The sequence below is a fragment of the Leptosomus discolor genome, chromosome 2 (assembly GCF_034619465.1).
Source record: "Leptosomus discolor isolate bLepDis1 chromosome 2, bLepDis1.hap2, whole genome shotgun sequence".
In the NCBI taxonomy this organism is placed as follows: Eukaryota; Metazoa; Chordata; class Aves; order Leptosomiformes; family Leptosomidae; genus Leptosomus; species Leptosomus discolor.
The window spans coordinates 11,894,734-11,919,705 of record NC_141392.1 but is presented as its reverse complement, the minus strand read 5'-3'; the positions used below and the strand labels follow the sequence as shown (position 1 = coordinate 11,919,705).

The following is a 24,972-nucleotide window of genomic DNA, read 5'->3' as shown; positions in this document are numbered from 1 at the left end:
ATGTTAGACCAGCAAGCCCCTTCTACAACATGACACTTCACAGGTTAGATCAAAAAAGTACCTAAAAGATCTCTCTTCATGAGTAAATCCTCAACTTAATCTGTTTTAGTTGAAGGCAGTCTTGACTAGGCTGTTGTAGACCATTTTGTCTTTCTCTCAGGTATTAAGCATACTATGAAGGGGCTTTTTTAAAAGAGTTACTAATTTTATTCTAAAAATCATGACTATTGAGAATGGAATATCATTATTACTCCATTTAAAAGGTAACAACTCTTTATATTCAAGATCACAAAGTTGGCAAAACCGATACTTAAATAACAGAAGGTGATCATTTGCATTTCAAAATTCATCTATCTTGCTTTTCCCTCAATTAGACCAAAACATGTTGATTCACAGGTTTGTGTGTGTGTTTGTTTCTTTTTTAAACTTATTTATAGAGCAGAATAATGGCCCCCCTGCTAGGCTGGCATTTGCTCAAGTTTCTGTCTGTGTAAATTGAATCTGTTACTGGAATTTTCCCCCCTTCAGAATACCAAGGCACATTAACCAAGAGATAAAGAGATACATTGCTGATACTATCAGCCACCAGGCAGGTGGATAACGCAAGGGATTTTTTGTTAGTTTTTGCGGGGTTTTTTGGACAAATATGTGATAAGAGTTCTCAGGGGGCATGGAGAGCAAAGGGCTGTTTAAACAGAAGTGAATCATTCTCATCTGATCTACTAATAACTTTGTATTCAGACATCAGCTGCCTAGCACACTTTAAAACATTCAGAAAACAAAATCACTATGAAGAGGAGGAAAGTTAAAGAAAAAAACCCATAAACCTCACATTAGTCACCTTGACCATATCAATGCAGCAAAAATTCTCAGTTACAGGGGCTTAATTTCTTCTTTAAAAGCAAATAGGTTATTCTTGGCCAAAACCCCCACAGTTTTACTTGAAGTGGTGTTGAGTTTATAGGCGATGATTTATAATCCATCCTTTCCCTTGTGGGTTAGAGAAACAACATTTGACTTATCATAGGTGAACAGCAAAGATTTAGTTTGGCCATTAATCAAAGTATAGCACAGGCGCTACTTTTAAGCATCTGCAGATAGTTTTGTTGTTGCAGTAGTTAGGTCAGCATGAACTCACTTTTTTTATTGAGTAGAACTATGCAGGAGTAAAGAGAGTTATCCAGCTTTACCAACAGATTCAACAGCATTATATCACACCACGAGTCTGGGCTTGCAAGTACAATTCTTGATATGCAAATCATTACAAATAAACCGCATCGTCTGTCTCCAGTTCTTATGTGAAGTTACAGGCACACGAGAGGCAGCAAGTGCAGCAGCAAAATCCATTAATGGTACAATGCCACCTGCCGTCAGCAGTGGAGAAGTGCCACTTCTTGCAACAGATTTAGCCCTGCTTTTAATTTATGCACTATATAAAATGACAATTGCTATTTCATACAAAATTAATTATATTGCTAGCAGGGAATGGTATGCAGCTTTTTAAACTATCTTTTCCCTCGTGTTTTTGACATTTCTCCATTTGTAATGTTTGCATTTGTTCTACTATTTTATATATACACTGCATAATCTCTTTTCCACATTGGCAGTCACATTGCCTCTCTGCTTTTCGTAGCGTAACAAGAGCTGAGCAAGTCCTTGCTATTCACCATGGCAAGGATCTGTTTCTGTACCGATACTACCTTGCTTTGGTTTAATACAAGGTTACAACCTGGGGTACTGAACGCCTCAAATACAAAATCCTAGATACTACAAGAAATCTTCATGTAGTTAGACCTCTGTTCTCCCCTGAGTCTGAAAAGCTTCAACATTAACACATTATTATCCCTAACCCCCCCCCCGGAATTAGATTCTGATATACAAATTGTAGAACTTTGACTCCATGTTTTCATTCAACCAATTAAGCAACTTAAATATGTCTCAAGCACTTCACCGGTAAGCACTTTATAACTTGTGCTGTAAAAAAGTAACACCCCAAACCTTATCAATTAAAAAGATAAAATTGTTTCAAATACATTTTTACATCTTTCATAACTCTGCAATAAAATTTCCTACTTAGTTTAAATTGAAGATATCCTACAATCTGTTAAATTTTGCATTCACCCTCTCCTTTTTCTGCCTCCAAAATTTGCTCCTCAAAAATCAATGCAGAAAAAGAACTGCAACCCAAGACTCATTGTTCTCAGTCTCCAACAACACCAGACCCTAAAAACAGTGTTTTGATAAAGACATCTTCCCTTTCTTGCACACTTTTAACAAATGCATTTAAATAACAAAACATTGAAATCACGTAACATACAAGTTACCATATCCAAATCCTGTTCTATCCCAAACTGATGAAAACACACACGAAACTAAACACATGGAGACAAAATTTTACAAGACAACTTTCACTGCATCCTTCAGTTAGGAGAGAAAAGCAGAGGGAAGGCTGAGTACCCAGAGGTAGGGCAACACAGCACACAATACTGGAAATACCAGGAAAACTCAAAACAAGATAAAGACTCACTTTGAGTCACTTTATTTAGTCACTGTGTTGTATTACGGTAAGAAATCATAAGCCCTGATGAAATTTTGTGAACATCACTTGTTCACCTCTACAAAACTGCAGCCCTTCCTTCAGCAGGAAAAAGGCAAGCTGTAAGAAACATTTACAATCAGTTTTAAAAAGCAACCTAGAAAGAATAAAAAAACCAAAACTTGCCAATTTCTCTTAGTGCACTGAACTGAAGCACAAGTATAATTTCAAAATCCTTATTCCAAGAAGCAGCTTAAGGAGCAAAACTATTATGATAAACAGGAGACATGGGTTCCAGGGACATGGTACACTCCTTAAAATGAAAAACAATCACCTAAGTGGGTTCTTTTTCCTGTAACATCAGAGCCTAAAGAGAGCCCACTAACATGGTTATTTTTTAATACTGATTGAAAGTTCTAGAGCAATATTTACCAGCAGCAGTAGCCCTAAGAAAGCTGCTTTGGACTCAGCTATACACCGTTATTGAAGGCACAGGTATTAAACCATTGCTTAGAATAGAATGGCACTTGGCTCCAAAATATATTTTGTACTACCAAGTTACACCAAATATTACTCTCCTGCGCAAAAATTAGCATGAAATAGCTACACTACAATAAAAGTACACTTTGAAGAGATAACATCAAGATCAAGGAATACGAAAGGTAAGAATCAAGCAGCCGTATCAGTTCAGCCATCTTGCATATATCTAATATTTACATTTGCAAATCTTCATCTTGCAGCTCACCACAGACACACAGAGCAAACTGCAGCTTGGGGTAGGGCACAGAGGGCGGAGAGGAGAGGGCAACTTAACCAAAAAAAAGCCTGGATGGATACCACACCTGTGCTGTGAGGTGGAAATAATGATGGTGCGGAAAACTTTATTCTTGCATTTGGGGACTTCTAAATATTATTTTAACTGCTCCCTGAACACTTAATTACTGCAGGAGTTGGCTGGTTGGGGCTTAGGGGGCAAAAAAAGCCTCTCTTTGGATCCTCATTAAAATACAGAAAAATTAAGCTTTGACTTTCACAGCTCATTAATGATGACAGGGTGGGAAAAGGCTGCACTTCCATCTTTGCTACTACTCATCTAGGGAGCGCTTTGTACCAGGCTGGGTTAGGGAGGCAGGAAAACACCTCTTTCTAACCGGACGTCACACACGGTGGCAACCAGGACATGTTTCTATTTAACAGCAACAAAAATTGCTGGGATCCTCCAATTTTCTTGTTCTTGAATTAACATGGGATGAGGGTAGAATGAAGGGGTGGGGTTTGCTTTGACAGGTAGAAAGAACTGTTTTCCGTAATATCTGCCCTTTTGACTTGCACGGGGATAGAAACGATCTTATTTACTATTTATCTCAAAAGGCCGGCATTCGAATTTTTGTTGATATCCTAACACATTTATTCTCAGAGAGCTGTTCCTTACTGTATTTCAGTTGCAGGACTAAGTCACAGAATAAACACCTGATGCTAAACTAAGTTCAGAACTTCCATTGTTGATAACTCTTATTCTAAATTTTTTTGAGCATATTTGCAGACTCTGAGCTTGAGGACTACCTGCGTGCCAAGTTGCAATGCCTAGCCAGACCTCGCGCTCAGCAGCAAAGAGTATGTTGGCATTTCAAATCTAGAATAAAAAAAAAAAAAAAAAAAGAGAAACTGAAAACCTGAGCAGCTTCCCAGTAGTCATTTCAAGTCTAAAAGCAGGTTTTTAAAGCTAGCTATGAAATTTTTAAAATACAAAGTTATAAGTAAAACGGATGATTTTCAGCTGTCACTACCATTTGACCACTATATTAGCAGAAAATAAATTGGAAAAAGGAAAAGAGAGAGGGCTCAGTTTCAAGTGGCATCCTTGCTATAAAAAAAACAAGAGATATTGATTTTATCACCCTCATGATTGATGAAAGCAGTTCTAAGAAAAGAGCTCTCTAAACTATTTCAAAGCCCACTGTAGCTCTTCAAAAATGTCAGCGGCATCTCTGAGCCTATTAGGGTTGTATTTTTCAAACAGCTATGGCTTTTTTTCCCCCATGTTCTTTGCATGTATAAATTTTTGTATTTTTAAGGCTCTTCGTGTCATCTTTTCAGTCTGCCCTTTCCCTTATTTGCTCTTTTCAGTTACCAAGACGTACTCACACATAGCAAATAACTGCAAGAAAACAAAACATTCCTTAAATTTGCTTAAACAAGACATTCAATACAATTACACTTCATGGAAACCATCTAACAAATACCACCACAGTTCAACAATAAAGCAGTTACGAGCCCTCTAGCTTTTTAAGACATTCCGGATAAAGCAAAGAAAATTCAGAAATTGCATGATCTCGAGAGGCGCCGTGAGAAAATGAAAGCTGCTAATCTACTTTCCAAGTGTAACATTGTAGGTGATTGCTCTAACCTGGGGCACAGTACATTCTCTCTATGGCATCGTTGTCACAGGAATCTTCAACCTCCCTCCACCTGCTAAAATACGTTAGCTGAATGTGTCCTAAAAACAAAACGACAGGAGAAATCAAAACATTTTTCCCTTCCATTTTCTGCAGAAGTGAACTGTAATTACTCCTTTTGTAGCTAAAAACAGTATCATTAAGAATAATGGCATCATTAAGTACTAGAAGCTATTACTGGGGGTGAATTTGCTGCACTGATAATGAAGCTCTAGACAGGAAATGAAGATACTAATTACAAGATAAAACGCCTACTCAGTTAATTGGAAGCAACAGCGAATAAAAAGAAATGCATTTGCAAAAGTTCCTGACCTCTATCATTCAATAAGATGTTGTTTGGGTTCAAATCGCGGCACACAATTCCTTCTCTATGTAAAGCATCAAGGGCTACAACCATTTCAGCTGCCCATCTTTGAATGCAATCCTCTGGGATATAAAACCTGGAGGTTATCGCTAATCTTTCGTCGAGGTCCTGAAAAATTTGATGTATTTCCTTCTCCCCTGCTACTGCTATTTTGTCTTCCCTCTTTGGTGCTGTCTTTTTACTTTCAGCTGCCGGTAACAAAGCCGGGTCTGTTTCCTCTTTGCCAAAGTCTTCAGTTTGATCGGAAAACAGCAACACTGCTTCATTTCTTAACGCGTCTCTGTCCACGCTAACATCCTGAGCACCTGAGAGCGGGTTGGAAAGAAATAAACTTTCGTCTTCGCTTGTCACGTTCAAGGAGCAGGCTCCAAGCCCTTGAAACAGAGCTCCGTCTTCTGAACTACCTACCTCTTGGTCAGATGTAAAGAGGGTCCCAAGAGCTCCCTGAGTGACACCGCTTTGTCCATTTGCTTCCTCGCACAAAGGATCGTCCGCTTCCGGTGCCACATGATTTGGCTCTTGATCAAATGCTTTGCATGGCTCTGAAGAATTATTTAACTGTAAGACATCAGGTGTTTCTAGTAACTTTACTTCCAACATGTCCCTATCAGTTTTTGTAAACTTTGTTGGCCTTGACTCTGCTGCCTCTTCTATTTCATCAGACATACCAGGTAAGTTTATTAGGAGATCAGGCCTTCCTTCATCAATGCTATTTACATCATCAAAAGCAGCATCCTTAAAGGAGATAACTGGCACAGAGTCGTTGGAACCCCTGCTTATGGTGTCATGAGCTTTCACACCCATTTTGCTCTCTACGGCATCCAAGCTTCTGTCATGGTCTGGGACAGAAAACAACGGCTTCAAAGGCTCCGATTTCAGGTTATATAATTTTTCACCAAAATCAAGCCCCAGGAGCTCACTAGTGCTATCTTTGCTGTCTATCCTGAAGAGTTCCATGGGGCTGTTCTTTGATTTAGTTAACGAGTCCAATATCCTAGTAGGGCTAGCTATTTCCGACTCAGCGTCGTCAATGAAAAGCTTTCGTTCCTGAGATGCAATCTGACAGCTGAAGTTATCACTGCCAACAACACCACATTGCTGTAAGCAACTTCTCTCTTTGGTATTTAGACCTTCACTCCCCAGTTTAACCGCCGGTTCATCATTTAGAGAGCCAGAATCAACTTTTTCTTGCCCGTATTCATTGCATAACGTTAAATAACTAGTAGTGCATTCTTCTTCTGAGCTGGATCCTGAGTCCATCCACTTGGAACTCTCTTGGCCATCTTCCTGGTTGCTGCTGTCATCCTGAGAGCTCGGCGTTAGGCTGCTTTGGAGCGGGACCACCTTCAGCGTGCTCTCCCTGTAGCTTTCTCTGGACTCAGTGCTGCTACCAATTTCTTTAGGACTTGGTGTTGGCTGCTCCAGGTAAATTTTAGTTGAACTGGATGTTCTGGGTTCAGGAATTTCGAAGCTCTCTTCAGGACTTCTGTTTAAGAACTTACTGACATAAGACCACAGTTTTCCTCCTGCAAGAAAAAGGTGTGGGGAGAACATCTTAATTACACTCAAACCAGACACAGTTTCATTATGAAGCAGGCAAATTCCCTCTTTGTCACAATACACTACCTCCTTATGTCCACAGAGCAAGTTGGATCCGCTACCTCAGAAGGAAATAATTGCAGGGGCCACAACTTGCTTTTCAAGCAGATTTGTATTAATACATAAATATTTTAAAAGCTGCATCTGAGATTAAGCTTTTTTTTTTTTTTTTTTTTTAACTTCAGTAAAGTCTCATTTCAGAGTCTGTCTCAAGTTGCATGGTGGTGATACTCTCCATCTGCCGTCTCAAAAGAAAGCAAAACCAGGGAAGATCAAATGATTTAGTTCCCATCACCAGTTCTGCCTGTACTGAATACTTCTGTATCACAGCTCCAAGCTCATGAGCAATGTTAGGGGAGATGGACTAAAAATGACTAATTAGCAAGTTCAGTAAGGCAAAGGGAACTACCTCGTATTAGTAGGATATTTGAAGGATCAGTTTCTCTCTTCGAAGAAGTGGTTTTTGTTAGTTAAATATGGATGTATTTCTCCCTTTAACTTCAGAAATCAAGAAAGATTTTACACCTTGCTGCGTTACACAAGGATTTATCAATACTCTAAGTTACATTGGCAAACCAGTTCTTTCACAGCAAAGACTCTAAGTAAGTTACAGCTCCAAAAGTAATAGTTAAATTCTCAAAATACAAGATAGGACTCCTAATGTTTCCAAATACTACACACACAAAAAAGCTTACAGCTTACAAAACATAATTTGCACAAAACAAATCAAGAAGTTACTGCATCTCTTAGACGTGCCGAAGAATTTGGCTGAAAGCTAGAAAGCCACCTTTAATAATTTGTGGAAAAATGCAAAGTCAAGACATTTCAATTTAAAGATTGTACAGAAATTCTGGAAAATGCAGTTCTAACAATATCTTTGTAGAAGAAAAGTATCCAGACCACTGGGCATTTACAAAGTTTTAATGTATTTTTTTTTTTGTTCTGCCTTTTTTTTTTTTTTTTTTTAACTTATTTGGGTAAAACGGAGTTTTATATTATTCTAAAATACAGTCTTTAATAGTTATTTTTAAACACTCTCCATATCAGGCAAAATTCCTTTTAAAAGTACAACAAAAGAAGAAAGTATTTTTTCACCACCTAGGAACAGGTTTTATATATTCCCAGGTATTTCAAAAATAGCTTATCAAAGGCAGAAAAACTTTGATACTTTAAAATAATAAAGTCTGAAGTTTTCTTGCCCTCCACCCACCCCGGATAAGACTTGACTTTTTGGGGGAGGAAAAGAAAAAAGAAAAAAAAAAAAAAAAACAAAAAACACCACAAACCTCGCTGGTTGTGGTGAAACTAAGTATATTAGAAATATTAAGAGGGAATTCTAACACCTTGAGTCCAACAGTAAAAATGACAATTTAGATCTGTTAGCCCACTTGGTTTCTGCCATAAGCCAAAAATGGATTTAGTAGGTCAGAACAACCCTTGCCACCTTCTAGACGGCAGTGAGAAAGGATGCCAGGTAAACCCATAGGAGCAAACGGCAGCAATGCTCACAGAGAAGGGAACGTATCTAGCACACTGGCCGCCGTCCTGCACAGGCACTTAAACATTTACCCAAAGACACATCAGAACCCCTACACATATGCCCCGCCTCAGTAGCAAGACACGGCTCGTCAGTCGCTCCCAGCAGAGAGCAACCCTCAGCCCAGGGAAGCAGGCTGCCCCCCTGCACAGCAGCTTACCCTGAGCTCGCCTGCGCGCGAGCAACCTGCTGCCCTGCGTCGGTGAGGCCACGGGCCCCGGTCCTGCCAGAAGTGCCTGACAAGCAGGACCTTGCCTCTCTGACAGGCGGTGTTTCCATGCACGCTCTTAAGATGAAGCCACTTGCCTTAAATACAACGCGTTACACAGCTCTTGGCAGGGCAAAGGCAGAGCCAGGGCACTGCCGGGCCTTCCGAGCCCTGCAGCTTGCATAGGACTTCACAGTTACTGGCTTTTAACTGACTTGGTAAAAATAAAAGTTGTTCACCCCGTAATCACCAATTCTTTTTCTAATTTTACTTTTTTACATTTATCCATGCTTTTGCTACAGAATGGCTGGGAAAGAAAATAACAGAAAAGACATATTTTTATATAGGCATGAAAGACTTTCTCCTCCTTTCTACACTTCCCATCGATGACAAAAAGAAGCAACACAAAAGTTTAATTTCACCAGTGGATTCCAATAGAACAATTAATTTTATTTAAAATGTCCACTAAATTATTTTAAGTAAACAGTGCTTGCAAAATAACTTCACCCAGTTCATTAACTAGGCATGGAATTATTTAGGGTCATTCCATACCAAAGAATAACATCTCATTGGACACCCACACCACTGCTGCATTTAATAAAATGTGCAAAGCCTTCCCATCCCACCTGCATTATATTAATTAGAAGTAAACGCTATTTAATTCCTATTTATCTATCCTAACACTACCACTAGTGTTTATTATTTCACATCACTAGTGATTATTATTTCATATCACTAGTGATTATTATTTCATATTACTAGTGATTATTAACACAGTACTGACTGCTTCACAAATTTCCTATGAAAATACAAATCTCAGGTTTCAAAGGGAACACAACCCACAAAGACCCACGTTACATTTCTGCAGCTTTGTACAGTGCCGGGCATGACAGTACCTCAGCCTCCAGGCATGGCTTTAGTGCAAATATTGGCACCATCAGTCCTTCCTCAAACGTAAGTAGTAAGAAAAGTTCTTTCTAATATTGTATCATATCACAGAATGGTTTGGGTCAGAAGGGACCTCAAATATCACCTAGTTCCAACCCCCTGCCATGGCAGGGACACCTTCCACCAGACCAGGTTGCTCAAGGCTCCATCCAGCCTGGTCTTGAACACTGCCAGGGATGGAGCATCCACAACTTCCTTAGACAACCTGTTCCAGTGTCTCACCACCTTCAGGGTGAAGAACTTCTTCCTTGAATCTAGTCTAATCCTGCCCTCTCCCAGCTTCCAACCACTACCCCTCCTCCTGTCACTGCAGGCCCTTGTAAAAGGTCCCTCCCCAGCCTTCTTGTAGGCCCCCATCAGGTACTTGAAGGTGGCTATAAAATGGCTAAGCTTTGGAACCAGCGATGCAGAAAGCTCCAAACCTTATTTCTGTGGTCTGTTGCCACAGTTGTCATCACTGGATACCAGATGCGCTTTTACGTGTGATACCTGAAGGGCTCTCACTGACCTAAACGTTTCATACCCCCTTATTAAGACAGGAAGGGGCTGGGCTGCCCAGCAGTATGAGAAGTGCAAGACTTATTCTCACACAACTTTGCTTTTCACTTGTAGACAGGTCAAGCTGCTCTCAGGAAAACTTCTGTCTTCTGCTCCCTCCACCTCCCTTCATGCAAGATTTCATGCAGCCTCCATTAGACTTTGGCCTCTACTTGAAGTCTGAGTGTAGCTTAAGTAGTCTGAGTGTAGCTTAAGAAAGATGGGAGATCCAAGAAGGATTAAGGAAAGAAAACGGACATGTTGAGATCAGCCCTTCAAAACCCTGCAGAAAAATCACTGGAAGAGTCAAGAGCTTCAGGCTGTATTTTTCAAAATGTTCAATTTCAAATGCTTTCAGCAAACCTAAAATTTGCAAAAGACAAAAAAAATCTCTTTATCCTTACAGTATTCATGAATTTGCCACTGTCCACCTGTGAAAACAGACAGAACTGCAACAATGACTCATTTTCTATTTGTAAATGTATTATCTTACCTTTTTAAAAGAGAAGTTGCTCATTAATAATCACTCAGACTTAGAAATCACTGGAAACGACTACTTACTGTAGCTCCAATTTAGAGTTAAATGCAAGTAAATAAATAAATTAATTAATTTATTATGTCCAAATATGTTTATACACAAATATTTCAAGACTGGCCTCCTGGTCAAGTGGAAATACGTAAATAAATGCTATTCAATAATTGTGTTCTATAGTGAAAAACAACAATTTTATTCCTTTCTGAAAATGTCCAATCCAGGGTCAAACAAGAGTGATATTTGTATCTGGGTATATAATTATGCCTTTATGAATGACATACTAATAATCTTTCCCCCTCTCCCCATGTGTTGTGTAAGATCAAGAAAACCCATTAGCAAGCCATGCTAATATAGTATCAGGAATCTATAAAAACTAAAATTACAGAAATCAATCCAAACAAGTAAGCTTCGGTCATTGTCAAATAGTCTAACATACTAAATAGCTACAAAAGCTACTGTTTTAAGTTAAAGTTTATTAGTGTTTAATACAATTTCAGAAATACAGTATTAACATATCTAATTATTAAGATTATTTTCTTCTACCGTGAACTGACTCTACAACCATTCTAGCTCACTCTTTCTGGTTTTATTAGCACATGAAAATCACCAAGCTCTACATTCTTCTGCAGCTATTCAATGTAAACTTACTTAATAGAATTGCCTTACTTAACCACATTTCCAGCTCTCTGGAGCTTATACCTCTGCTTCTAGAGGTAGAATCTAAAAAGTTAAGTGTCCAAAATAATCAACAAGAAATTTCAGCATAAAGTGGCCCAAGTGATGAAGCTGACTAGGAATCTTGTTAGTTCCATAATATTTTTATATTCCTTCAAACATTTCTGCAGGTTTTTGTTATTAATAGCACTTGACACAGGAACATCAAAGAGAAGACACAGAGACTATACAGTATGTATCATAGGATAAAATGAAACCTAAGAGATCAGCAAATTTTGTCTCCTAAACATGTTTTTATTCTAGCTGACAAGAAAAATTCATGACTCATTGGATTTTTCCTCATCCAGTGCTCAGACACTTACCATTTCAGCTTCACATCCTGAAAGACTGGCTGACTAAGGAGTTGTACTCCAAAATAAATCAATGGCTTCTGCTAGCTTGGCCCATGAGTTTAGTCTGAAGGACAATAAACTCTAATTCCTGCAGAACTGGAATGCAGCTAAGAATGCAGTAATCGCTGTATTTAGGAAATCCCAAATAAAGTCAAAGTGAACAATGCAGGTTTCCAAATAACTGTGATCACATAGGGAAGAAAAACAGAGTACTGAAAGGCATCTGTTGGAACTATTCTCCAAAACCAGGCCCAACTCTCTGCATCACTGCATAAGAATTTGTTTATGGCCAGGAGTACCAACCATAAGTCACGCACCTCATGCAAATTAATATTTTTCCTTGCTGGAAAGAACAACCTTATGGTTTTCTTAGAATCATTGCCCTCCTTTCCAATAAAAATGGTAAACTGTATCATGTTAATATACCATGACCACATAAAATTATGCCTGTACAGTTTCTAGGCCAAAAGGTAACCAGACATGTAGGCACTACCATGATACAACAATAATGTTTCACAGCATCCCAACAGCAGCCACAGTGGGGTTTGCAGCGTATGCATGAATTGGAAGTTAATCTCCAACGTGACAGTAGTTACAAACACCAGAGTCTTATATACATGGCTGCTTCCACTGCTGCTGGTGAATCTCTACTACAAAGTTTGCTAGTTTAGGCAAAGCTCCCGATTCCCAATGCACTTTGAGCAAAAGCTATTGTTTCAAAGCAGCCTCCTGAAAAAGTCACTTGCCAAGGACTGTATCACCTTCCCTACATTTTCCGATTGCTGTTGAATATTTACAGCTAGTACTATCTCCTTTCCTAATGACAAATCCCCAGCTTTGCAAGCCAGAATGCTATCGTGTTGCTGTCTATCAATTCCTGCGTGCAGCAAGCCTCTTCAGCCTGAAGTTTCTTGAGTGCTCTCCAGATTGATAGGAACTCCAGCTTGTTTATGCTTAAAGAGATTTGACAGCTTCTAATAGCCACTTAAACTTTGATGTCCCATGGAAGCCCCCCAGCCTATTTTTGAAGCATCTGTTTCTAAAATTTCTGGAGTTAGTAGTGCCAAGAAGAAGTGAGGCCTTATTAACATCAGATTGGCTCTCTACTACACTAGAATTTGCCAAGTGCTTTCCAACAAAGCTACAAGGTAACTTTATGGACTTTTGTGCTTCTGAGACACCTGTGAAGCCTCCAACTGTGGCCATAAGAAAAGCCTCACTCACCAATTCTGAGCATGTAATGGCATCATGACTTACCAAAAGAAAAAAAAAAAAAAAGAAAAAAAAGTCTTCATCTTGAGCAAGAGTCTGTGGTCAAGCTTGCAGAATTCCATACAAAACGCAATACTGCTGCACTTAATACAGTTAAGTTACTACAAACGGGAAATAGTAAGCTGCTTAGCAAATACATAATGTCTGTACACAACATTAAAATCCTCTGAATTTTCTATAATTCAAAACATTGCCCACTTAAATACTGTACCCTTGAACTTCCCAATGGTGTGGTTAACATACCTAACATAATAAATCACCACCACTTAGAAATTCAATTGACAGGATCTTCTTTCTTGTTGGAATAGAACTACATGGAGTATGAATGTTAAGAGCATTCATAAAGTCATGGAATAAAATTTCAGAGACTATCACTTAGAATGTACTGTCCTAGAAATTTTTATCCTTTCCCAAAATTAACTACAAGTACCTTCTTAAAATTTTGTCCATCTTAGACCAAATATAAATAAAGACAGCTTTATCTACAGGGATTGCTGATATTACCATCCTTGTAGTATAAGGGATGAGCGCTACTAACATAAGACTGATGTGATCAAGATCATCATCAGTGGAGTGAGCAAGACTAGTCCCTGCATATAGTACAGCATAACTTCAGACCTATTTTCATTCATGCTTTATTCATGAAATGAAGCCTGTCTCCTGAATCACATTCCAGCTCAGTCTCCTGGGACAGGGTGAGGTGCGCAGGCCATGCAGTTCTAGACGAAACACAAAATTATTGCCCGCATTAGGGATTTGGGATCAGGTCCTACACTTGTAACACGCTTTTTATAGGCATTCTCGGGCAATTTATACACCACTTTGTATCCCAGCTACCCCTCTTTAAAAGAGAATATCACTCCTTCTCCTCTCCATTTGCCTGTTCTGAGCCCAGACAGTAAGTTCATGAAAGCAGGTGACCATCCTTAAATAACTTAACCCTGTTAATTCCCTCATAATCAAGGAAAAGTCCTTATAATACATCGTATTTTTTTAATGGTTTGCAAACAACTTGCATTTCCAAACTACTTGCTGCTTTATCAGAAAATGAGGGAAAATCCTATGCAGTTTATAACTTATACCAACAAGTGTCCAAGTCAAGTGAACCCATGTATCACCAACAACAGCCCTAATCCACACCAAAATCCCTTCGGGTCCCTGCAGCTCTCCCCTTCCTCCCCAGCACAGCTTGCCAGTCCTCCATCCTCTCTGCAATGCTCCCCAGTTCTTCCCACACTCCCTACCCTCTGTTCGCCTTCAGACTTCTCCCTGTAGAAAGCACTCATATCTTGACAGCACCTCCTCTCCCAACTCCACCTCAACATAACCCATCTCCCTCCCACGTCTCCTACTTGCATGGCTTTGACCCACAGCTGGGAGAAAGGCAACGTGAGCTGTGGCTGCCTCCAAGTATGCAGTTGCTGCCTGGCCAGCCAAAATGAGGAGGCTTGACAGAAACCACCTTCACCGTTAGCAGATCAAACAAAATGGCGTAGGTTGCCGCATAAGGCTGTGTGTTGCACAAACCTGATTTAGAAGGCACTTAATAAATTAAAAATCCTTCCCTCATGGAACTCAAAACACGTTACAGCCAATATTGGTAAGAGCAAGACATTCAGGCCAAGCACGTTTCACTGGATTTGTGACCATGTCAAAGATGACCAAGAGAGAATCACTCTTTTTCTTTAAGAACACCCCATCCATCCCAAATGTTAAGATAAGATTTCTCCTCTTAAATGAAAGACCTCTGATCATGCAACATCTCCATTTTTCTCACTGTTGTCACAATAAATTATCACTTCCAGGAGATTATCTGTGTCAACTGGGCACATTAAACCTTCCTTAAAATTTTTGTTCTCTCCATCTGACCACTACTCCCCCCAAATTCCACTACTACTTCACCCAGTTTTGCATCTGTCTAGAGAAGGAATGTTCTTCTTGAAGAGAAGAGAAAAACTGTAGGTCTTCGGAAATTGCAGAAATATTAGGAACAGTATTTTTAAATTATTATTTTATCCTGTCACTAACCCTTTGATTATGCTAGTCTTAAGAACAATTGCTATCTGACAAGGCTTGTGGGTGGTTCTTTTGTTTGTTTGGGGGTTTGTTTGTTTTAAATATTGTTTCTACAAATAAAATGTACCAGCTTATGTGGAGATTACAGTTCAGGTGAGAGTCTCCAAGTTATTCTGCTGAATTACACCTCAAGAAAAGTAGCACTGTACAGAGCAGCACTGTAAACCCTTGAGATCACCATCAGGCAGTACTGTAACGGGAGGCTTTTCTTCAAGCATCGCTGCTCATGGCAAAATTAAGTCACACATCGCAGAAACAGACATTCATATTGTAAAGTTAACTTTAACTGGCCTCACATGACAAATTGTTCATGAAAAAGCCAAAAGTTATTAGGAAAAAAATAAATCCTATTCAATGTAATAAAATTATCTTCTCTATCAGTTAGCTTAGTTACTTCACATCATCCATTCTGACTGTATTATTTACATTTCCTAAAAAGAGAACTATTAGCAATCCCAAAATTTATATTCTGCACTCATTCTAAACAAATACAGGTAATTACATTTAGGGAATATTTAAATCCAGGTGTTAGACAAAAAAATCAAAATGGTAATTATTTTGTGCCACCTGTTCCCTGTACGTTTAACAGGAATTTTATAAATAGTTTGAAGGCACAACTCTGTGGTTCTGCTTTGAACTCCTGTGCAATGCCACTAGCTATTTTCTTAAACATCCAGCTCAGAATAACTATGCAATATTAACCAACAGGCAAATGGCCATGTCTTTTAGCAGAGTTATTAAATTCTTCTGTAAATACTTGTCATTTTAACTATAAGATGCTAAGAAGATTTACTAGCCAAAGTTTACAAAAGTAGCCAAAGACTTTATCTCTGAGAGATGACTGTAAATACTGCAGATAGTTGTTGCAGTCAAAGCACTCACTCTCCTGTAGAAAATAAACAGTTGGAAGCTTTCAATATCGCTACCATTCAAGTAACCCATAAGGATTTGAGGCCATTTGAAACAGGAATCAGATCCACTGCAGAGTAAGGGGAAAAAGGAGGAGGGACAGAGGATGGAAGTGTGGTGTCCTACATGACATCTCTTAGGCACACTAAAAATATTTTAATTAGATGCATAAGAGATTAATTTGACAATGAAATGTACCATTGATTAAAACTTAAACCTCTGACTTTTTAACAATATACTTAAATGAGAGACAAACCTTCTGCATGCTGTAACACGAGAAAGACAGACTCCTCGGAGATGATGTACTTGTGCAGACACACCATGTTGGGCACACAGCGGGGGATGATGGTCGTTCTGCTCCTGCTGTACTCACTACTTTTCCTTAGACCCTGACAGAGAACAAAAAGGTCAGTTGTACCCTCAGTTGCCTTTGGAGCCTGCTGTGCTCTGTGTTTATCAACCAAACTAATCTATCCGAGTTACTCTGGGCTTCAGAGAAACCACTCATCTGCTGCTCTATGCCCCTCGGTCCCCCGAGGCTGTGCTGATGGCATCTGGCGCATTTCCAGAGAACAGAAGATGGCACAAAGCTGCCATTAAAATCAATTACATGGGTCAATGTTTTTATTAGAATCTCTCTCAAACTAAGTCATCAGGATGACACTCAGTTATTTCCCTGTGACCTTTTTTTAAAATTTTATTTTTGTGTGTGACCAAAAGACACTATTAAAAAAATTCAATTCAAGTTCTAAAGACAAAAGAATGCCTTAGCCCTACAGGTAATCCTCACATTTCCATTGTACTTTACTAAAGACAACAACCAACCACAACTAAAAGGAAAGGAAAGGATTAGTCTCCTTGAGAGGTAATGATTTTTGGGAGGTAGCACAGAGATGAAGTTGCCAGAAGTGAAAAAATTGATGTGGGAGAGAGAAAGGGAGGGGAGAGAGAAAGAAAAAAAATTATGTCAATAGTGTGACCTATTACAATATTGATAAACATAAGCAGTTAAATGGGAAATTCAATGTTACCCTGTCTGCCAGTAGATAAAGTGAGATTCTAATATACAATATTCACAGATAATCCTTTCTGAGGAACAAAACAGGTTTTCTGTACCCTGAACACACTTAAGACAATTTCAAAGAACTGAAGCAAAGTTACAAAATGTTAACAACTAATTAGAGCTCCATGTTTGGGGGACAGTTTTTCAGCCCTTCCTGCCATCAGCAGAGGAATTAATGTCAAGGGGAGCCTGAAATAATGGCTACAATAACAATACTAATACTAAACTAATTCTCAGTATCACAGATGCTCCGAGCATACTGGGATCTTGATCTGAGCACTTCCTGAAACACAAAAGCGTAATGTGAAAAATTTTATTCTGACCAATTAACTGTTCATTAATTCAATCGTTTAGTAACATTAAACTCAGTTTTCACAGCCTATTGATGTAAAACATAGGAAAGCAATTTTGAATAAGACCAGTCGTCCATTTCATCTAGAATCCACTTTGGCCAGTATCATTTTCTTCAGCTAAGGGAAGACCAAACACAGTGCTGTGGATGTACTTGGGCTAAGGAGAATTTTCACCTTCAGCAGCAGCCTGCACATGTCCTGAGCCACCAGGGCTTCACAGATGTTTTAAGCAGAACATTAAAAATGTGATTCTTTACCGAAGCCTGCTACGGTGCCAGCCTCAACAACCGGTGGCAACTCAAGTGAGTAAACCAGCATATCTGAGTACTAGAGATGTTACAGAGAGAGGAATGGAAAGCAGCTGAATACCAACAAACAATTCCAGTGCACATAATAGGGATATATGTATTAACATAACAATATATCGCAATGGTAACTCTATACATTAGATGCCAATTGATCTTTGTGGGGTGGTGTAATTTAGGAGGCCAAACTGTTTAGTGGAGTAATAAAAGACTTTACTCACCTTCAATATAAAAGTCTGCTGTGTTCTAGTGTCCATTACAAGCAAAACCTAAGCAAAAAATATTCAGAGAAATATTTAAAATTCACAAGTGTAAGTTAACAAAACACAGTTCTTAAATCTAATGTTGAATATTCTTACAAAGGAAGTGATATAAGTAATGATTAAAAAAAAATAAAGCCCTGCAGCATATATTTGATAACCAGTCATTTTTTAGGAAAAAAATATGATTGAGGATATAGATCTCTAGAGAACTACCATAATGTTACCTGACTGCCAATCAGCTAACTGAAAAAATGAATCCGAACTTGGTGAAAGAAATAACTTTATAATTACAGCAATAACCTAGGAGAACCCAATCTACAGAAATACAATGGTAGCAACACAACGAAGCACAAAAAGTAACCGCATTACCTTCCTACATCACTTCACTTAAGTCCTCACTGTGCCTGCCTTCCTAGTGCAGCACTTTACCCCATCAGGCTCCCTACACATCGAATGTGTTGCCTACCAGTGAGTTACCAGAGGAAGGTTTTGTGGGTTTGGTTTTTTTTTTTTTGCAGGGTGGCTACATACCCGCTTTCCAGGAAGCTAAACTAAAAGCTGGCCACACACATGCACAGGCCACAAAAGAGTGATTTAGCAACTGTACAGTCACTGCTGTCTCATTCCTCCACTGCCATTTTTGCTTTGCAGCACTCACCAGCCACAACAGAAATGTCTGCATGGAAGTCCCTTTGTGCTACCGTAAACTATTATTAAGGTGTAAAAAAAAAAAAAGAGGATTTATTTAGGAAAAGACTGGATAGGTTCGCTGCACAGAGAACACCTACAGCTGCAGACAGCATCTCTGTTAGGAGAGCATCACCTCTACTGCGAGCACAGCACAGCAATGACAGAAGTACTAAATAACGACTACCCTCTTAGTAAGCTCCATTTATTTACATGTTGAAAACAAAACAAACAAAAATATATGTGTGTATATATATTGGGGAAATTGCATCTTTAGGGAGCTGGAACCCTTCGCATCTCCATCTTCAAATCACCCTGCTCAGGAATTAATTGTTTTCAAACTCCAAGAGCACAGATGTACTTGAAAAGCACCAGCTGCAACACAGCCACAGGAGCAGCACGAGCACAAGCTCAACCCTCCTCTAGGAACAAGAGTGTGCACTCACTGTTTATTTACCACAGGCATTGTAAGTTTCCAGTATAAATAGTCACTTACAGTTATACCAAAATATTTAGGTTGGAAAATCAAACACCTAAAGGGCTGCAAATGCCAGCACTGGGGTTACCAAACTTTGAGTTCAAAAGACAAGATGCAGTTAAGACCAAGTCAGCTCACACCAAAAAAGACTTCTTGCAGAGGAATGACGCGTCAGGAGTAACATGGCGTTGGATTCATCAGGTGACAGGAGAAGGACAATACAGCACACTTATCTCCTTGCTGTGTGGGGCAGCAATACAGTCATGCCCACTATCTCTGACAGGGTGAAGCCCACCAGGTTGACACACTGACTTTCCCCTTGCCAAAGGAAATGCAGAAACAGCCGTCCCTTGCAGTGCCCATGGTGAGGTGAGGTGGAGACATGCAAAAGGCCCAGGAGGGGAGGTCTCAGGGCTCAGGTACAGGGTCGTACTGGCTTCCCCCGAGCAGGGTCTGCAGCAAAGCAACCTTCGCTCTTTGGGATGGCCACATTCAAAACACTGCCCTCCACCTCTCCCCACCACACCCTCGAGTGTCTCAAGCAGGAGGAGGAGAATTGGAGCATTTTCTGATCATTCTCTCACCAAAAGAAATAAAGTGACAGACACCTCTCCACCTCAAAGACCTCCTCTAGGGTTGCACCCAATTTTAAAAGGTGTTCTGTATCTCCCAGTGAAAAAAAAATCAACAGAAGTGGTGTTACTGAGATTTTTTGACAAAGGAATGACACAGTTTCCATGTCAAGGGCACAGTAAGGAAAGGCTAATGTCCCCAGGCCACTGAGTTTGCCAAACAACTTTTCAGGCCTCTCACCTCGGGCTTCCACAAGCAGTGGAAACCAGCTGAAGAAATACCAACTGTAAAACCAGTTTTGCTATCTTTGCTTAAATAAAAGGTGTAAAATTAAAATCTAAAAAAAAAAAAAAAAAACCATAAACAAACAAACAAACAAAGAAAACGAAAAGAACAAGAGAAAAATAAAAGTCACTTTACAAGAGGTGCCAAAAGAAGACACAAATGGTTCGGAGTTTACAGTCACTTTTCTTCTTCTTCTCCCAAGTTTGTTTGTAACTAGACACTGTTCACATTGAGGCAATAAATACAAGAACATATGTGATTTTTTTTTTAAATGTGCCCTTTGACTGTCAATATCTCCCAAACAGGTGTTGGCTAAATGATTATAAATTGGCCTCTGGATACACCTCTTCAACTGAGCCGTACAGGACTGGCGATAATATAATTAGACCTAAAAACATCAGGCTGGTGAATGCTTTCCATCTGTTTGGCAATAATGTTTAGTTAACAATAGTCTTTAAAAGAAGCACCTTCAACTTCAGTTCTTAAAGTTATTTATAGGGCCATTCTTAACACACCAGCACTCTTGCTAACAAGAGCTTTAGCCACTTGGAAATTATTAGCCATACGGCTGTATATGAAAAGGAACGACAGCATTTAACATCTGTATCTCTCCAGATTTACAAGCATCAACCTCATTTAAAGCCATTTCTTAATGAACAGTTCCATGGTCTGTATTAATATTATAGTTGCATGCACAAAGATCATAAGGAGCCAAACATTTTTTTAATACCAACAGTAGGCCAATCAGTAATGAAGCTGTCAGCATAAAGGACAGAATAATAGCTTCTTTAACCCTCAAACAGGATTTGTTCATTTGTAGAGTAGAAGACACCAATTTAAAAACTGCTCATGGGTTTGCTCACCTTTATAAAGACAAAAATCTAATTTGGTACTAATTTGATACAATTGTCTTTCCAATAAAAGGCTCCTAAAGCCATCTTTTATTCCATGATAAAACAACTGCTATAACTAAAACTGTCACGAAATAATTACCTTTGATAGCATACCTTATTGCACAAATACAATTAATGTATTCCTCCCTTTCATTTTTCACACTTGCTTATCAGCAGTGTATTAGCATATGGTGTAACAGAACAGATTACCAAGCCCAAGCCCTATAAGACGACATATAGAACGACTATCACTAATGTGAATAAAGCAGACAACGGGTCCCTTTAGGGCTAGCTTCATCTGTTGTTATATTACAACACCAAAATCAAAGTAGCAGCTACAGTTTTATAACAGTAATAACAACAAATAATATTCGTGTGCCTTTGAGATTAACTACATAGAGGGACTAACCAGTCTTACTAGTCAGCTTCTTTCTTTTTCCTTCCCACCAACCATCATACCTTCCCCCAGTGGTGATCATCTACAGCTCCACTTCATTTCATGGAAAATTATTTCTTTGCTGATCCAATACTGACCTTTCTGCAAAACTGTTTACCTCAAAAGGGACGCCAAGAAGCCCAGGAAGAGCCATAAAAGTAACTTTAGAAATTCATCTAGTGACGCTGGCAGGCTGCAGACTTTACATGGGCCCACCAAACCAAAAACCTGCTTCAAGGGGAGGCAGCCTGCATGCATACTACAAAAAGATGTTTTAACCACTTTCACACAAATAATTAAAGGACTACATGAATAAGTAAATCACTAACAGAAAACTCACATTTTGAGAACGGACAAGACCAGGAAAGAGCCTGTCACAAGTCTATTTGCTCAACTTTTTATCACACATCCAGAGCAGAGAAAGGTGAACAGCTCTTGGATGCATCACCAGGCTGCTGCAGAAGTGCTTAACAGTAAGCCTGACATTCACCCAAACGCCAACTTATTCTCCTCACCTCATGCTTTACAGCAAATTTCTAGATAGTGGTGCTATCCCAACAAGTCTTGCCTCTTTGCATTCCTTCACACTTCTCTCCCAGTGCAAAAGAGAGCACTTCAGTAACTCTTTTTCTAAGATATCTTTTTAAAATGCAGAGTGACAAGTCTCCACTCTCATGGAGCAATGGGACAAAACAGGATTGCACATAGCATCCCCTATGGCATACCTCTGTTCTTCTCCAGAGCAGATCACACAGAGATGCTCGCATCAGACTAGGCTGCTCCTAGCTCACATAAGCTGATGGGCCCTGTTTCACTGATGATGACTACTGTGTAACTTTTATTATTTAATACCTCCTAACAACGAGCTGTCGGCTGTAACATTCAGCATCCTGTCTCAGAGGGGAGGGAGAAGAATGCACAGCAGGGCATTCCTGGGCACCGAGCAACTAGACAGTGACACAATAGGAGACAAGGCAAAATCCTATTTGTAGTACTAATGTACAAACAGAGTCAAGGTCTACGTATCATGCTGGCTTTTACGGCACTGTTGCTTATTCGCTCTTTCCCTGTTTTTCTGCATTGATGACAACCTCAACGTGGGCAAAAACACTGACAGGCAGTTTAGTAATTGCCACAAATAAATATATAATGTATATAAGCATCTTCAGCAGCACAGACATCCCTATTTTGTACAAGCACTTGAGCTCTCAGGCACATCCTAAAAAACAAGTGAACGCAGCAGCGCTGCATGGCAGCATCTCAGTAAAGTGGCAGATAGCAATACCCCTTCATGATGCCAAATAGGATTTTCTACTTGTCATTTTTATTTTTTTTTTTCCCCTAAGTCAAGGGTTAATTCCGATGCTGACAGCAGCTACTTAAAAAAATTAGCTTCTTAGATTTGATTTACAATGTATCCAACAGCTTAGTGGAAAATAAATTCAATTCCATTCAATATAGTAGGTACAATTAATTGGAGAAAAATAAAATAAAACCTGCCTGGTAAATAACCATAGTCTAGCTTTAAGAAAACAGTTAATTTTAGGACCCTTTAAATGCACAGAAATTAGCAAATGTTTCGGTATGCTAATTTTTTTAATTAAAAGATATTTCTGCAGTAAAAGCTCTTTCATATGCACTACTGATTCTTCATCAAACGTTAAGTTTCCAACGTAACACCAGTATAGCCGGTGGCAGCCTGAAGGTTTACCATCTGCTGCCACCCAAAGTCACGGTGGCCACCTTCAGAACATATGCATCAAAGCCCTGAGATAAGAGACTGAAGGAATACTGCAGAAGTCAGCATAAGGGGAATCGCAAACCCAGAGGCAGGCAACAGGCAAGTCACCGGGAAAAAAGAACGTGGTGAACCATTAGTCACCCTACCGAGCATCCAGCCAAGGTCGTGGGGGACAACACTGGAAGAACTAAGGACTGCTCTAAACGCACTGCTCTCCTGCAGGTGGCTTTAACACAAACACAGTCCTCTATCACACTGCAGATGTTTGCTTCACCAGTCCCCCTTTCTTTTCTGGGGTTTTTTCCCCTCCCTCTTCCACCACCCAGCATCTAATACTGATTTTTTCCAGTGTCCACAATCTCAGTATGTGGCACAGAACATACCTATGTTTTTATTTACTTGAGCAGGTTTTAACACTGATCAAAATAAACACCTCAAAACACATTTGCTTACAAAAACGGGGCTTTAAGTTCACTAACGCGGGTTGAAAAACAGCTCATGCCTGATCCAAAAAATGGAATAGGATCTCTTACTGCAGTACCAGATACCAGAAAGGTTTTGAAGACATACTAGAGTTAAGGGATTACTTTAAAACTAGCTCCACCAGCTCCATTTTGTTATTAAATTGCCATTCTACACTGAAAACACATCATGTAACAACATCACCAGTGAGCCATCTATTAATTCTGGTCCTTATCTAAACAAATGCACTCTTATGATAGGACAGATTCTCTAGCAAAAGTCCTACAAACTCGAAGATGTATCAGATGATCACCTAGGATTTTTCTCCTTGCATTTACCTCACCAGTTGGAAAATCCCATTACAGGTAGCAACAGACAACCAGGAACGAGACAAGTTGGTCCCCTGATCCTAGCATGAATACTTGGGACTGCAAAAAAAACTTAACAGGGGCTGGCACACAGCTGGGTGCTGCACTCGGGGCACAGTTGCGGTGATGCAGGCATGCAACTCCCCCCACTCTCCTCAGCAGTGCCGGCTGTCAAGGCTACCAGGATTAAAAGATCTACTTAACACAGATTTATTCTTGTCACTTTTCAGATTAAACCACCCAGACTCTCGCTCATCTCCCTCTGTCGTTATAAAGAGAGATTACATTTGGCTAATATGTATGAAAAATGCAATTATTGCTTATCCTTATACTTGTGCAATATGAATTATCTTCAGTTTGCAATTATTCCTCCTTTCAAATCATTATTCTAAGGAACTTACAGCTCGTATATTCTATGACTTGCAATAATAGTGTACTTAAAAGACAAACGGTGCAGCTTTAACGCAAATGCTAAGAAAGTAGCATACATTTAAATTCGAATTTTTAAACACTTTTAGTTGGTTGGTAACAGAGAGGAAAGTCCACTTTCTTAGAGCAAACTAAAAACTGGCCAATAAATGACAAATGGTGAAATATTAACCTAGAAAATATATCTGGGAGCTTTTACTAGAGAATACAGTTTACTGTATGAAATGCTACTCAGCGTCACAGAGTAATTGCCTGGCACCAATTATGTACTAAGCAACTTAGCAATAGTTCAGAAGAAACTATTCAATAATTTTGGTTTAAAAGAAAGTATCTCTGGATTATTTCTTTCTGGAGGCCAGAAGATACATATAGTTCAGCCTGTACTGCAATATTCAATAATTTAACCTCTATTTTATTAAGAGAAGGGCAAAATCTGCATTACTTTACCCAATCTTAGGACTGTTTTACGTCAGACGAAACAGAACATTCACTAAAGTCAAAAGACATTTTAGTGAGACAAACAAGAAAGAAGTTAGAGGGTAAGCGTTGTAACAACAAAACACTCAGAAATGTTCAGACTGGTATGAATGGA

General features: G+C 39.3%; 1 protein-coding gene across 5 annotated transcripts in view; it reads right to left on the bottom strand.

Annotated features, from left to right (window-relative positions):
• RPS6KC1 (ribosomal protein S6 kinase C1) overlaps positions 1–24,972 on the bottom strand; it is a 92,904-nt gene that overhangs the window by 13,263 nt on the left and 54,669 nt on the right. For all 5 annotated transcript variants that reach the window (XM_086461877.1, XM_086461878.1, XM_086461880.1 and 2 more), the window contains 4 exons: positions 17,987–18,034; positions 16,301–16,433; positions 5,305–6,882; positions 4,944–5,033 (listed from right to left, as the gene is read on the bottom strand). In XM_086461877.1, the coding sequence (XP_086318003.1) occupies positions 4,944–5,033; positions 5,305–6,882; positions 16,301–16,433; positions 17,987–18,034 (1,849 nt within the window). The remainder of the gene's footprint in view (positions 1–4,943; positions 5,034–5,304; positions 6,883–16,300; positions 16,434–17,986; positions 18,035–24,972) is intronic.